This window comes from Pseudophryne corroboree, chromosome 8, assembly GCF_028390025.1.
Source record: "Pseudophryne corroboree isolate aPseCor3 chromosome 8, aPseCor3.hap2, whole genome shotgun sequence".
Taxonomy (NCBI): Eukaryota; Metazoa; Chordata; class Amphibia; order Anura; family Myobatrachidae; genus Pseudophryne; species Pseudophryne corroboree.
In genome coordinates this window covers 107183017-107199269 of record NC_086451.1, presented here as the reverse complement: position 1 = coordinate 107199269, position 16253 = coordinate 107183017, and the positions used below count along the sequence as shown (strand labels likewise).

The window sequence follows — 16253 nt, the reverse complement described above, 5'->3', positions numbered from 1 at the left end:
TACCCTAACCATACAAAACATGAAAAACCATGTGTCAACCTTTTGTGTGTTGACGATTTTTATGTCGACCTTTTTACCCTGTCAAACTTTTTACCATGTCAACCATTTACATGTTGACTTTTTGACCCTGTCAGCCATCTGCTGTGGACCTATTAACTGTCTATCCTTCATCCGAATACCAGTGCTCATACTCTAGAAGTTCCCACAAGAGCAGTGAGGGCCTGCATCTGTGTCATACCACACAGGTGCAGCTTTCAGAATTGGGATTCCAGTTCTGTGGCACTCCTGATATTCTCAAATGTTCTAGTATATTTTCGATGCAGCAACTTTTGCAGTATCACCACCATATTGCGTATATCATCAAATATGTATCATCAATATATGCAGCACATCGTAGGGATCAACAGATATTTATCTGGCTGCATTATACTGTGCATTGATCTCCTGTTTCATACACAGTGTGAGCGCTTACTAAAATATGTTATTTTGTCCGACTCTTAATTGCTTGTTGTCCCATTCACTGTGCTGCAAAACAGTAGCACACTATGTATTGCTCAGTGGTAATAGCTGTAGCCCAGGGGCATACTCTTTCGGTTAATAGAGCAAATGAGCTAATGGAGTAATAGAGCTAAACTGTTGATTAAGGTTCTAGTAGATGCAGGGTGGATCTGCACACACTATTAATTATTGATTAGTAAAAGCCTTAAACAAATACAGCACAGGGGTGGTTAATACTTAAAATTGTATAATGTGCATATATATTTTTATTCTAATTGTTTTTACAGAAAACAAATACATGATTTTAACAAATTAAGTATGTAATTCTAAGTGATTGAATTGTATTTTGATATTTTACGGATATTTTCCTTCAGTGTAGTTATTCCTAGTGGATTTCTTAATCAATTGTTCTGATTGAAGTCCGTCTGATTATCATACATTGCTGGCACTGCCAGTTTATATGCCAGGACCAAGACATTTAGGTGTCTGTCAACGCCAGCACAGAAATAGAGCTTTCCGTGTTGGATCAATGTCTGTCAAATCAGGGGTGTCAGTTCAGAGGGTGTTGGGTGCATATCTATATACTGAACACATCAATCTGATATCTGCCAATGGTAAGGCTCGCAGTTGAATACAGGTGTTGATGTCGCTGACATCTGTCAGTGGAGAGACTGCTAAGCGGACATCTGTCTGGACTGATAGAGTCATTGTGATATCTTTCAGTCATATATTTGACAGATGTTTTAGATTCATTTTAATGTCAGTATGCACTATAACATCATTGTGATTGTGCACCCTTCAGAATTAGTTTTTTGGGGGGGGGGTTTTGCTCTGTTTGGAGTCATTCGATATATCTGATAATTATAAATGTGATCGTGCAATGTAGTTGTTTTTTTTCCATCAGATTGGTACAGATGTTTCCCCAAACATCTAGCCTCAATATGCAACGCAGCTCGAGATTCCAGGCATGAGTGAACCGCCAGGTCCTGTGCAACTACCCCAGGCATCTTGTTTTGCCTAAAATGCATCTTAGTCTCAACACCATTTGTCTTATTCGCAAAACATTGTGACTGGGATGCAGCTGGAGACTGCTGATTAGTTTGATATGTGACACTTGTATATTGTGTGTGACTGAGTCTGTATACGGAGCAAAACGGAACTTGTACTGGAAAAAAGCTGCGGCTGCTGCTACATTGTAGCACTTCATATACAAATCCAGAGACTCAGTCGCACACAGATATACAACTGTCGCATATCAAATTAATCTGCACAGTCTCCTGGTGCGTCCTAGACATATATCACGTTGCGACTAAAATGCATTTTTGGTAAAAAAAAAAAAAAAGATGCCTGACCAACTGCAATATTATCACCAACCACCCCAGTTGCAAGTTAGGGCAAATCTGGCCTATCTTCTGATTCACAAAAAACATACCTTTTGTGAGTAAACCCATTATAGGTGCACGTCACATTCAGCCTCTAGGACAGTCCTGCAGAAATTACATTTGCGTGCTTGAAAAAGACCCCTAGTGGGAGAGAGGAGCGTGTCTGAGCTCTCAGGGCACAGGCAGATGGGGCAATGCTGAACCACATCATTCATATGCATAACTCTCTATTGTAGAATAAAGTACTAAGTCATTTTAAACTGCAAATTGTGCATAAAAATATGTTAACAATTCATATTACTATGATAGATAGATAGAAAGATAGATAGAAAAGTAGGTAGGTTTACATTATTTTGGGTATGGTTTCAAAATCTTTTCTTTGGCTACTGGGTGATTACAGTTTCACCTAGGAGCACATTTCAGTGAATATTTGCCATCAATGATGGTCAGTTAACACCCACGATTTGGTCTGAATTGGCCAAAATTGCCACTTTACATCAGCTTTATTCTGGTAAATAACTATTAATTACTGTACACAGGTTAATAGATGAATAATCACACAAAATCAGTATCAACTATAATGAGCCTATTCTCCCCCAATCCTTTATTTGTTTTAGGACTTGACTGAGAATGGATGTAATGTAGCTGCAGAAGATCCTCTTCCGGGGATGTCACCTTCACCATCTACTGAAAAGAAAGACCCTAAGAGCAGAGAGGACAGACGGCCCATCACAGTGCATTTTGGTCAGGTAGGTTACGGATATGCACATTGAAGCGATGCATGCTACAGTATGTAGTGAAGTACGAATTCAGACTTTTTTGTCTCTAAAGTAGTTTTTTGTTAGCAGCACAAAAACCAGTTGAGTATTTCAATCTGTTGGTCCTAATGGTACCTCCTAGCCTTTGTGTAAAAAAAGAAATATAAACTTACTGATAGATATTAATGGTACCATTGTATAAACCTGCAATGGACTACTGTATCTGACAGCACTGGAAAACCAGAAAGACCCACAACCGGAAATTGCACCCAGCCCACTGTGCACTGTTGCTGTTAGGTGAAATCTACTTACAGTACATCCGGAAAGTATTCACAGCGCTTCACTTTTTCCACATATTGTTCTGTTCACTCTTATTCCAAAATGGAATAAATTATTTTTTTCCCTCAAAATTCTACACACAATACCCCATAATGACAACATGAAAAAAGTTTTTTTTGAGATTTTTGCTAATTTATAAAAAAAAAACAAAAAAAAACAAGAAATCACATGTACATAAGTATTCACAGCCTTTGCCATGAAGCTCAAAATTGAGTTCAGGTGCATCCTGTTTCCACTGATCATCCTTGAGATGTTCCTACAGCTTAATTGGAGTCCACCTGTGGTAAATTCAGTTGATTGGACATGATTTGGAAAGGCACACACCTGATAGTGCATGTCTGAGCACAAACCAAGCATAAAGTCAAAGGAATTGTCTGTAGACCTCCGATACAGGATTGTCTCAAGGCAAAAATTTGGGGAAGGGTACAGAAAAAATATTTGGTGCTTTGAAGGTCCCAATGAGCACAGTGGCCTCCATCATCCATAAATGGAAGAAGTGCTGAACCACCAGGACTCTTCCTAGAGCTGGCTGGCCGTCAAAACTAAGCGATCGGGGAAGAAGGGTCCTAGTCAGGGACGTGACCAAGAACCCGATGGTCACTCTATCAGAGCTACAGCATTCCTCTGTGGAAAGAGGAGAACCTTCCAGAAGGTCAACCATCTCTGCAGCAAGCCACCAATCAGGCCTGTATGGTCTGGACCTCTGAGGAAACAGCCCCACATCACTGGCTGAGCCCTGCAGGCTCATCCACATTGTCAGCTGCTACAAGCTGATGTCAGCTCAGCTCTTATCAACTCCAAGCACCGCTCTGTACTGCCCGGGTAGCCGGCACCCGGCATCAGGAGGTAAGACCGCACGGTCCGCTCACAACTGAGACCGGGGGCATATTATCAATCAAACGGGACATCTCTTAGCTGACAAGCAACCTACAATAAACTATCAGTCAACAGACTTTTGTATTCATTGTATATTAATCAGCTACGTGTGGAATTATATATCTGAGGACAAAAAACGCTTCACAAATTATTGTTACAAAATAACAAGGTTACAGTATCTGAATACAATTTGTTCCTTCTCCAGTTAAAGGATACAATTGATTTATCTTTAGTGCTTGGTCTGCAGACCGTTCAAAGGCTCTAAAGAGAGTGTGTGTTTATTTTTTTATTGTTTTATATTGGTTCACCATTTTAATGTTTTTTCTTTTTATTGTGATAAGTGGGATTATGAGAATACATATAATATCTAAAGCAATGTAATATCCTGCACCAGATAATAAATTGATACTAAATTTGACAAAAACCCGCTATAGTGGATCCAATAGGAAAATCCTTGTAAATTTTCATAAAGCTGGAGGTGCTCCCGGAATTATGAGAAAACTCACTAAAATATTACTGTATGGGGATTGACCCCAAAGAAATTTTTCTTCGGGGTCAATCCCCATACAGTAATACATGTAATATATCTGTAATAAATTGTGAATTGCACAATACTTTCATGGACAGCGCTTCCTTTTTCCCCTTTTTTTCTGTATGGTAGAGTGGCCAGATGGAAGCCACTCCTTAGTAAAAAGCACATGGCAGCACGCCTGCAGTTTGCCAAAATGCACCTGAAGGACTCTCAGACCCCATGAGAAGCAAAATTCTATGGTCTGATGAGACAAAGACTGAACTCTTTGGCGTGAATGCCAGGCGTCATGTTTGAAGGAAACCAGGCACCGCTCATCACCAGGACAATACCTTCCCTACAGTGAAGCATGGTGGTGGCAGCATCATGCTGTTGGGATGTTTTTCAGCAGCAGTTACTGGGAGACTAGTCAGGATAGAGGGAAAGATGAATGCAGCAATGTACAGAGACATCTTGGATGAAAACCTGCTCTGAGCGCTCTTGACCTCAGAATGGGGCGATGGTTCATCTTTCAGCAGGACAACGACTCTAAGCACACAGCCAAGATATCAAAGGAGTGGCTTCATGACAACTCTGTGAATGTCCTTGAGTGGCCCAGCCAGAGCCCAGACTTGAATCTGATTGAACATCTCTGGAGAGAACTGAAAATGGATGTGCACCGACGCTTCCCATCCAACCTGATGGAGCTTGAGAGGTGCTTCAAAAGAGGTATGGGCGAAACTGCCCACAGATACAGTAGGTGTGCAAAGCTTGTGGCATCATATTCAAAAAGACTTGAGGCTTTAATTGCTGCCAAATGTGCATCAACAAAGTATTGAGCAAAGGCTGTGAATACTTATGGACATGTGATTTCTTAGTTTTTTATTTTTAATACATTTGCAAAAATCTAAAAATAACTTTTTCAATGTTGTCATTATGGGGTATTGTGTGTATAATTTTGAGGAGAAAAAAATAATTTGGAAAAAGTGAAGTGCAGTGAATACTTTCCGGATGCACTATATATAACCTATTGGAAGTGATGTGGCATTGTTGGTGTCGTTGCCATTAATTAACTGGAGATGCTCACAGATCTGACTTTGGGCCTGATTCAGAGATGTACGCAAATGCAGACGCAACTGCAGTCCTGTATGCAGCAACTGTGAGACAATATGCAAATGTCGCCACCAGGATTTGTATTGAGAGGAGACTGGAGGTGCATCAGATACGCCGCTTGTGCAGTAAGACACCATATTTGATGCACATCAGTCAAACATCAACTCTGTGAGTAACCTTATACACGGGCAGACTGGCCGACAGAACTGAGACGCCAGAGCCAGTTTGACTGAGCACGAGGTCACAGTCAGTAACACCCCCCCCCCACCCCACCTCCCAAAAAAAACGTTGCAACATGCCTGTATTTGAGTTGACACTACCCCTTTACCGACCACAAAAGGTCCCTGTCAATCACTGTGTGAGTACATACACTCTGCGACCGACATCACAAGACCATCGCTTCATATGCGCAGTGCGAAACAGGCGCATGCGCAGTGGCGTACAACATCGACATTACGTCCACATCTCTATCGTGCCCTTTGCCAGCAATATATTGAAATGTGTATACCCTTCTTAATGTCGGGTTGTAATAATGTCCGAGCTTGTGTCCAGCTGTCACAGGGCAGCGCGACATGTATACAAGTGCAAGCCAAGATTTCTCCAGCACTCCATTCATTACTGGCTGACTGCTAAATCCTGCACGGGAGTGATAAGACATTGGACACACAACAAGTGCATGATTTGTACTGTATTCCACATGTTTCTCTAATTAGTAGAAAACTTGCATTTTCCCGAAATGGAGAGCACAGATCCCAAATTCTATAGCTATATATAAAGCGTTGCGTGATGTACAGAAGCCGCATCCAGCCCTCACACTACAAGTTGTGTTGGTAGAGATGTCAGCTTGTGTCTGCAGCACATACCCTGATTGTGTTTGTTTTGCCTATATTGTAACTTCACATTTATTCACCGCTACATTGTCAAAAAAGTGTTCAGTGTTAATTAATATTGTTATTGGCATCATATGAATCATTGATCATAGACTCAGGGAAGAATGTGAGCAGCGCACAGTATTTTCCTCTGCATAATCTTACAGCTGTGCATTCATGAAGACAAGACACCACCTAGTGGAACTCACAGAGTAGGAAGAACAGTAGTCGGGCAGTATAAGGATTAGCTGTGTCCATAGTCCTCAATAACAGGATTGTTTTTTTCTTTATTAACAAGTTTTACAGAAGTTTTTGTAATGTTAATATGTTATATGGTGAGTTTTGGAAATTGTGTAGTGTTGTGGTTGCTTCCAAGCCTGTGATTATCAGGTTTACATCTTCTTAGTGTAAGGACAGAAGGACCTACAATTGGTGATGTGCAGTATCTTGCCTGTGTTATTTCATGAGCTGTAATAAGCCTTGAAAGACTTGGAAATTGCTTTGAAGAGGCTTAATGGTTATACCAAATTTCTAGTGTCAGAAAACTTCTGGGTAGGGACGGCCATTGGTGCGCCCCCCACCGATAAGAGATTGTGGTACAAACTATCAATGGTAAGTAACTTTTCTGTGTGGTACCATCAGTGGTTTTGTTACCTGTGTTTTATACGCATGCGCGATGGCTTTTGTGCTAGAGCCAGGGGCGGGGCTGGATTTTGAATGACAGCTCTGCCTGTCAAGGAGGCGGGCCATCTCATTCCCGGCACAGCACACTGTGGCCTTAATTCATTTCAGTGAGAATTGAAAAGCGCCGGAAAGGAGCTTCCGGAGCTATTCAGTTCAGCGCAATGTTATGCCGGAGTTAAGGATTTTTTCTCGCACCGCTCCTGGGGTATGAGCAGAAATTTTACTAAACTACTTGCGCAATGCTGTTTTCTGCCCTACACGCACCAACTCTTAAGTCGGGGAATGCCAGTTCTCATGACCAAACACCCTCTTTAAGTTGCCAGAACCAGCATTCTCTAACATAGCAGCATGGTAAATTGAATAGCTCCGCGAGCTCCTTCCTGTCACTGTTCAATTCACGCTGAATTGAATCAAGCCCTGTGTGTTTGAGCTGGCGGCAGCCTAGCAGCTCTGTGCAGTAGCAGCACAGTATCTGTAAATGTGTGGAAAAATAAATAAATAGAATAAATATCTGGTCCATGGCTATCATTGATGGTGGGAAACCACCTGGTTCTATGCCATCAGTGGTAAAAGTGTTCAGCATCATCATCATCTACCATCAGTGGTTTAGAACCATCAATGTTTGATTGCCATCCATTAATTTATCCATTTAGAATATAGTAAAACACATATAATGACATACGCTTTGAGTGGTTAATCTGTTATCTACTGTAGCAGAAGTCTCCTATATACAGTACTTTAAATATGAATACAGTATGCTGACCAACTAATGCACTTTGAAGACAAAAGTGATTGGACGCACCAGACGCAAGCGAAATGGTGCGCTCCTGCAGCATATACATGGTCGTTAAGGCATAAAACGGGTAGAGGGGCACTGATTAGATAATTTGCTAATGAAATGGCCAGTGCGAATCCATAAACCATGTGCTGGCCTGGGCTGGTATACAGACAATCCGGTAACCCGAGTCCATATCTTAACCCCACTGAGAACCTCTGGGATGAATTGGAGTGACAGGTGCGTTCTAGGCTGACTAGAACTTCTTCCGTGTCACAGCTGGTCACTGTACTAAAGGCAGAATGGCAAAACATACCGACTGCTGTTGTCCAGGAATATGTGGGCAGTTTGCCAAGAAGGGTCTTTGTAGTAATCACTGCACGTGGTAGACCTACAAAGCACTTATTTCAATAAAATCTCATTGATCTGTTTGCTGTAAGTGTCCAATCTTTTTTGTCTACATAGTGGGGGTCATTCTGACCCGTTCGCTCGCTGCTTTTTAACGCAGCAGATCGAAGAGGTCCCTACTGCGCGTGCGCCGGCACCGTAGTGCGACGGTACATGCCAGACGGCCGAAGGCCGTAGCAGAGATGCGATCGCCTCTGCTTGATTGACAGGCAGAGGGGATCGCATGGGTGGGAGTGGGTGGAACGGCGGCGTTTGGCCGCCGTTTCGTTGGTGCGGTCCGGCCAATATAGGCGTGGCCGGACCGAATGGGGGGCGGGCCGCAGCGACTGCGTGATGTCACACACAACCGCTGCGGGCCGGGGAGTGATGAGTAGCTCACGGCCAGCACGCTAAAGCTTCGCTGGCCGGGAGCTACTCTTGAAGTGCAAAGGCATCGCCGCTGTGCGATGCCTTTGCACTTCTGCGGAGGGGGCCAGACTGACATGCGGGGCGGACTAGCCCTGTGCTGGGCGTTCCCCCGTATGTCAGGGAAGATGATCGTAGCTGTGCTAAATTTAGCACAGCTACGATCAGCTCGGAATGACCCCCAGTGTACAATAAAGGCTAAAGATGGGGACTATGCAATATAGATTATAGTATTTACAAAATAATTTCCATTAATGTGTGGGTTGTTTCTAAGGCAATAAATAGCACATCATTTTCAGCATAGCCATCTACTGTCTGGTCCATTGTTGCAGCTGATGTCCTAATTGGCTGTATCCCATTGCCTTTTTATATATTGTACGCAAATCCCAATGTTTGTATTCACATACATTCTGTTTCCAGCCCATGCCAGAGCTCTTGTGTTTCCCCAGTATTTCAACACAGGTTATTTTTACTTTAAATGTGGCTAAAACATTTTTACTTTAATATATGTGAATTCTATATAGGATGTTCAAAGAGGTTATCTCTTTCAATCCCTCACAAACAATATTATCCACTCTCGTATCGGGGAACCACTGTTCTACTGCTTCACAAAAGAAGAGAACAAACACAGTTTTAGGCAACACACCATACTTTAATGTCATCATTAGCCATGGTTCCGTTTAAAGTCATATAGCATTACTATGCATGCGAGCTGGCGACACAATTAAAAGATACAGAAGCTTTGCCTCTATGCGTCTCTAACACAGAGAGGAAGAGATGTCCCCCTCTCCCTTTCTCACTTGTTTTACATATCTCTTGGCATTATGCTAGTTTATGTAGAAGAGGCAGATTTTTTTAAAATGCATGCATGCGGATTAAGGTCAAGCCCTATGTATCACTAATGCAGTTTCTCCTGGCTGTACGACTGCAGCTTCTGAATCCAGCAACAGCAGTAAGATGCCTTAATTGAGACACGCTGTCAGAGTGACAAACACATTTGCATACACTCTATTTATTCTCGCTGGAAAGGTCTGCAAGCTGCTGCCGCTTGAACATTTTTAATCAGCTTTTCTGTTAGCGAGCCGGCAGCTAGCTGTCCTAGTCTTGGCTGCTTTTTTTTTTTATTATTATTTGACAGGTTAACTAGATGGGGGATGGGCGTTTTGGGTTCAAACTCTCTCTGTTTTGTCTGTTTATGTTTCCTAAACTTAACGACAAGTAACTTCATTTCTGGGTATTTCAGTTATATCGGTCAGTTTACATTTTTCCTGATTAATGTATGTTTTGAAGTCTGATGCGAGGAAACTTCTGGTAAAATCATTCATTAGCCAGTTGTAATATATGTGTGTAAACGAAGCTTTGTTTTGGCTAGAACTCCAGATTCGGGGCTATATTTACTAAGCATCAGGTTTTCAAAACCGACTATTTTCTGCAGTTTTCCCAGCGCCATGTAAAATAGCAATAATATACAATATTCAATATTATTGCTGTTTTTAATTCCAACACGTATCTGCCCGATATGAATGTTTATAACTGAGTAAAGCAAAGATTTGATATTCATTAGTTACGTCATATCAATTTCAAAATACAACATTTTTTAGGACATCATTCAATATCCCAACTGAAAATGCCACATTCTGTACATTGATTAAAACACAATAGATGAAATAAATGAATAATCTGCTTTTCACCATGTCTGAAATTCTTCAATGTGCTGTAGTTTCGCTGAGCAAGCTAATTCCTTTAAACAGCAGCTTTGTTAGCGGTGTAAGATAGTTGCCTGACATTATCTGTTAAAATGCTCTAATGGTTATGAAGGTGGAATTATGTAAGAGTACAGAGCCACTGGTGCATTGCACACCTCCTGACCCATACTAACAGATAAATCGCTCTGTACACTTCCAAGCATCTAGGTTTGAATTAACACACTCTGCAAATGTAAACAGATATCCACTTAACAAATATATGTAAAGTCAAAGATTTAAAAGGGCATGGCGGATGTATATTATACGCATTTATTATTTGCAAGGACAGGAAGGCTCAGGTATTTTTTATGAGCTGCAAAAAGCACATACATATTTGTTGAAAGCTCTTAGCCTGTCTCTGCAGAGCAGATTCTAGACTCATACTGATGAGACCCAGAAGAAGGTCAGAGCAGCTGGTGCTGAGCTTGCTTCCTAGCATTCCACTCTGTTGTGTGGCCAGCACATGGCTTATGGATTCATGTTTAAATAGTTTTAAGGTCAAAAATTTTCTATATATACAGACCTCCAGACTGTGTTTGTGATACATCGAGTGCCGCACCTGGGTAACTATATATATATATATATATATATATATATATATATATAAAATCTATTTTACGGCGGCGCTCTGGAATGAATCAACAAACAAGGCGTCTGCCTTGTTTGCTTATTCATTTCCGAGTGCCGCCGTGAGATAGATATTTGGTGGACCCGCAGAGTTACTTAGGAGGGCACCGGAAAAGTATTGGCTGTATTGGGATTGCTGCTTCATTACAGTTTATATATATATATATATATATATATATATATGTATCTCTATATATACATCTCTGTGGTATATTGGAGCACTGCCTACTTTTTTTCCTGCGTAGTAAAGCAATATGAAATGTACCGGACTTATTTATTCTTAACAGTACTTTATATATCGCAATAATACACAGCACGTTAGAGAATATTTCAGTCAGTCACACACTGTAAGTCCCTGCCCTAGTGGAGCTTACAATCTATATTTCCTGTCACACCTACACACTGGGTGCATTTTTTTGTCAGAATCCAATTCACCTATCAGTACATTTGGAGTATGGAAGGAAACTGGGGTACCCAGAGGAAACTTAAGCAAACATTGGGGAGAACATATACAAGCTCCACACTTAGTAGTGCCTTGGTCAGGGATTGAACGTATGATCTCAGGTTTGTGAGGCAGTAATGTTAACCACTACACCAACCATGTTGCTATATATTAATCTGTAGATAAAATTTAATGGATGCCTGAAAGTGAAATTCAAACACAATGTCCTAGGAGGACATTGAGGGAAATTCAATTCTTGTATTTGCGGCCTCCACTAGATGGCGTCCAACAACTGCAATTCTGTTGTTCTGCCATTCGGGCGCCCATTAGCCATGGAGGACACTTTTTTTTTCTTGTAGCCTCCTGAATTGCGATAAAAAGTCTGTACAAACTCAGCACTTTGGGTGTCCCAACAGTAGTTCAGACGCCCAAAGCAGGACCTTAGATGGGTTTAGCCATTTTATGTGGTTAAACCCAGTCTGTTTGGGTGCGCTATGCATGTGCGCCCAAATAACAATTGAATTGTGACAATTGTTTGGGCGTATAAACAGTACTGGAAATTTAGGCGCCCAAAACAATTGAATTCCCCCCACTTACCTGAATATTCTTTTTAAACATTATAGACTATTTGGCTAAAAGAAGTGCCAGAACCGCAATCCAGCGCATATTAAAAACTGAGTATGCAATGCATGCATGTCTCTGTGTTCAGGGTATTTAAGAGGTTCTCAAACGGGGTCCTCAGAGCACTCCAACAGTCCAGGTTTTAAGTATATCCATGGCTCAGCACAGATGGTTAAATTAAATTAACTGAGTGGGATGTAGTTACAATGCCGCCGGATGGGATCCCGGTAGCCGAAATACCGATGCTGGAATCCTGACCGGCGGCAAAATGCCGGCATCAAATTACTGACGGACATCAGAATCCCAGCGTCAAAATACTGACACCAGGAATCCTGAACACTCTTTTAGCGGGACGTACTCACGCCCTGCCGCGGGGATGGGGGTGGTAGGTTAGGTTTAGGCATATGAAACGAGGTTAGGGTGCAGGGATGGGAAGGGGGTGGTTAGGTACCAGGGGGGGTGGGAGGGTTAGGCACTTACAAGGGGAGGTTAGGGTTAGGCACCAAGCGGGCAGGGTCAGGTTTAGGCAGCAGGGAAGGGAGGGTTAGGGTTAGGCACCACCGGGGAGGGTTAGACACCACCAGGTTGGGTTAGGGTTAAGCACCCACAAGGGAGGGTTAGGGTAGGGGGGAGGGTGAGGGTACTTTTTTGGGGGGGCATGTTTGTATTCTGACCACCGGCATCCTGTCCATCGGTATATCATACGGCATCCGACTGAGGTACGACTTACAGTAAGTCACCTGTGGCCAAGCATGGTTATACTTAAAACTTGAACCATCAGGGTGCCTTGAGGACGCGTTTGAGAATTCCTGTGGGGTATTTAATAAAATGAATGGCCATTAAAACAAATGGATGGCACAGGGTAGCCCTGACATACAATAGGTTACTGCATCTCTGGCTTACTCCTTGTAAATCTAAGGCTGGGTACACACTAGGTGACAATTTGTCGTTTATAGCAGAATCGAACGGCACTGTCCACAATGGCCAGTGTGTACGCACTATCGCATGCTCCCGTGCATTGTCACATCTTCTCATCTGGCTACAATGCAGTCAGATCAGAAGATATTGTGAAAGATTATTATCAAACCGCCTACTGTGGACACACTATATATATATATATATATATATATATATATATATATATATATAAAGACTAAACAAACCCTTAATGCGCTCTAAATTTGGACTCTAAAATTGGAACTCTTGGTTTTTTTAGTGAAAAAAATAAAATAAATGAAAATATATAGATACCAATTAACGATGGGCAAGCTTCTACACAGAGATGATCCCCCGTCGAAAGAGACCGATATTAAATAGAAACCAAAGAAGTATATCTCTGAGGAGCGCACTTATTGAAGTATTGTTCGATATAATTATACTTAGTTAAGAATGTGATTTAATATTTGGTTACTGATGAAGAGAGGATTACTTAACAATACTTTATTGTTTGGAAAGGTTGAAAGTAATTTTTGTGTCTGTAATGAACAATAATACATTGTAAAAATGTTCATCAACTTCTTTTAATGGAAAAGAGAATTTAAAATTGTTTTTAGCAATAAAAAGAAACAAGTGATTTAAAGCAAAAGGGTGTGTCTGTTAAGTCATCCTCTCTTTGGTTTATATATATATTTATATATATATATATATATATATATCTGATATATCGTTAGCTACCAAATGATGTAAAATATATCATGTGGTAGTTTGTAAGATTGCACAGTGTGTATGCACTATATCGTTTGTCCGGGAGTTCAAGGGAAGTCGGGAAGACTATTGCGTTATTTCCAAATCGTCTAGTTCTGCGATGGGGAACTTTTGGCCCTCCAGCTGTTTAACTACACATTCCAGCATGCCCTGCTACAATTTTGCTATTTGTCCATGCTAAAACTGTTGCAAGGCATGCAGGGATGCGTAGTTCAACAACAGCTGGAGGACCACAGGTTCCCACCCCTGGTCTAGTGTGTACCCAGCTATTTGGCTCCAGCATGTTCTGCCAAACCCAGGCATGAAGATATCATTATGCCAGTTGTGGTCTTTAAGTCTTTTTTTTTTTTATCGCCCCACAAACTAAATTTACATGGAAAATGAAATCCATATTTCGAGCCGTCTAACGTGACTACTGCTGCTATGTTTTCCTTCCAGATGTTGCGTCTAAGTTTATTATAGAAGTGACAGCTTGCACTAAAAAGGCTGCTTACTCTGCTTAATAATTCACAGGACGTCACTAGAAAGACAACATTCATTTGAGATTTTAATCCACTGCACAATAATTTACTTATTAAACCATTAGATAACAGAACTTTATAATGTTATTAAGCCACCAGAAGTGAGATGTAAATGCTCTATTTTCCGTATTTTAATGAAGCCCTAAAGTATGCTAATGACGGACAATATCTGTCCCTAATTCAGGGGTGAGCTGGGAAGTGTAAGCAGGAGAGAGGACAATGTGACATGTACATAGCTTTGTACTTAATGATACACTGGGCTCCACTGCTGGAAAGTAGTGAGAGGTGAGACCAAAACCTTACAGAGAAATGTTTTAAAATGTGGGAGACTTTGTCCAGACAGAATTATTCATAATGGGAGAAGGAGCCTTTGTTATTTTGATCTCGCATGTTGGTGGCAGGATTCAGAAGGCCTGCAAGCTTGACAGAGGTCACCAAGGGAAGCAGAAGCTGAAGAGATTTTTCTTTGTCAGGTTCCCTGCCTCCCTCCCTGCGCCTTCCTCCATGAGCCACCCCACAAAGGCTAGTGATAATGGCCAGCCACTGTGCTGGAATGAAAGGGAACAGAGACAGCAGGCAGATGAAAATCCAGTAAACAGTGTTCAGCTGAGGTATAATTGGGCTCTTCTCACGTTACGTCTTCCATAGCTGGAGCAACATCACCAGTGGGCGTTCTGTTGCACCCCTCCATGCTAATGAAATCCCTGTCTGTCAGTCACATATACCCTGACTTGATAGCTTCTTTACCTCAGCCCAGTTTAACCCTTTGAACCATTGTATGTGTCTACGTGCTGGTCTTCAGGATAAGATTAGCACTCCGTGGCTTAGTGATCTTGCAGCCACACATTTAGGACTCACACCTGTAGCTAATAACACAAAAGTAGAGCACATCGTACTATAGGAAATTCAATTTATATAACTTGGTCCCTCATCTTTTCTGGCAACACTACCCGTAAAAGAAGACAGAAAATACTGGGATATGTTGTTGAAGCATACTGTATGACACTGTATTGTGATCTAAAAACTTCAATGTGAATAATAGTAAATGTGTCATGCTGAAAGTTTCTACTCTTCATTTACTAGTCCATCCACAAAACGTCACACATTACATTTCCCAGCAACCTGTGTAGCAGAGACCAGGAAGGGCCCTAACGCGACCGCTTAGTGGACTTTTACAGTTCTTTAAAGGTATTCCTAGAAATTCATATTATATTCTAGCCCCGCCCCCCTTGCCAGCGTGCAGAAATGTGATCAGTTTCCCATTATGCAATCATTCAACATCAGTCAATATGTTAATATACATACCAATGACCACTTGTCCTCAGTTTGCAAGCTTGCTAGATTTTTCCCTCATTAACCCTTCTGTCACCAGAGGGGACGACACTGGCAGTGTTGGGCATTGACAGACCAGTAGCAGTTGTTTTCGCCTGGAGAATATGCATGTAAATATTTGTTTAAATTGTGATTTTAAACCAAATGGAAGTTCTTTTCTCTTTGCCCTAAGCAGTGTTCAAAGCCTTGCTCAGTGCAATTCCCTTAATATCATCCTTTCATAGTCAAGACGGTGTAGGAGGCTGGTTTTCTAAATCGGAAGCGTCTCCTAGCATTTCTCCCATTCTAAATGTGCGTTAGTGCTGCCTGAATTACATGCCTTCTCCAGTGCTCGCAGCTCCCATCATTGAGCCGGTATCCAGTACTCACAGCGAGAAGCAAAGCTTCCTACTAAACAGCCCCAGGGCTGTGCCACTTCAGCATTCACCTAATTGATTGATCTGTGGGAAAATTAGGGGTTAGGTTTCAATTCTGATTGATTGAAGAGGAAATGTTCTAAAAGATCCTTTTACAATAGCAAATAGTTTAATAGATTTTGAGAGACGTTTCCTTCAGCAGATCAGGTATCAAACAGAGGAAGATAAAGAAATATGACATTTACTGTAAAATATCTTTATATTGCTCGGTATCAGTTCTGACATGTTTT

At 41.5% G+C, this 16253-nt stretch overlaps 1 protein-coding gene across 4 annotated transcripts in view; it reads left to right on the top strand.

The window, feature by feature from the left end:
• Positions 1 to 16253, top strand: part of DENND1A (DENN domain containing 1A) — a 1299692-nt gene that overhangs the window by 1137625 nt on the left and 145814 nt on the right. For all 4 annotated transcript variants that reach the window (XM_063936848.1, XM_063936849.1, XM_063936850.1 and 1 more), the window contains exon 19: positions 2498 to 2629. In XM_063936848.1, coding sequence (XP_063792918.1) covers positions 2498 to 2629 — 132 coding nt within the window. The remainder of the gene's footprint in view (positions 1 to 2497; positions 2630 to 16253) is intronic.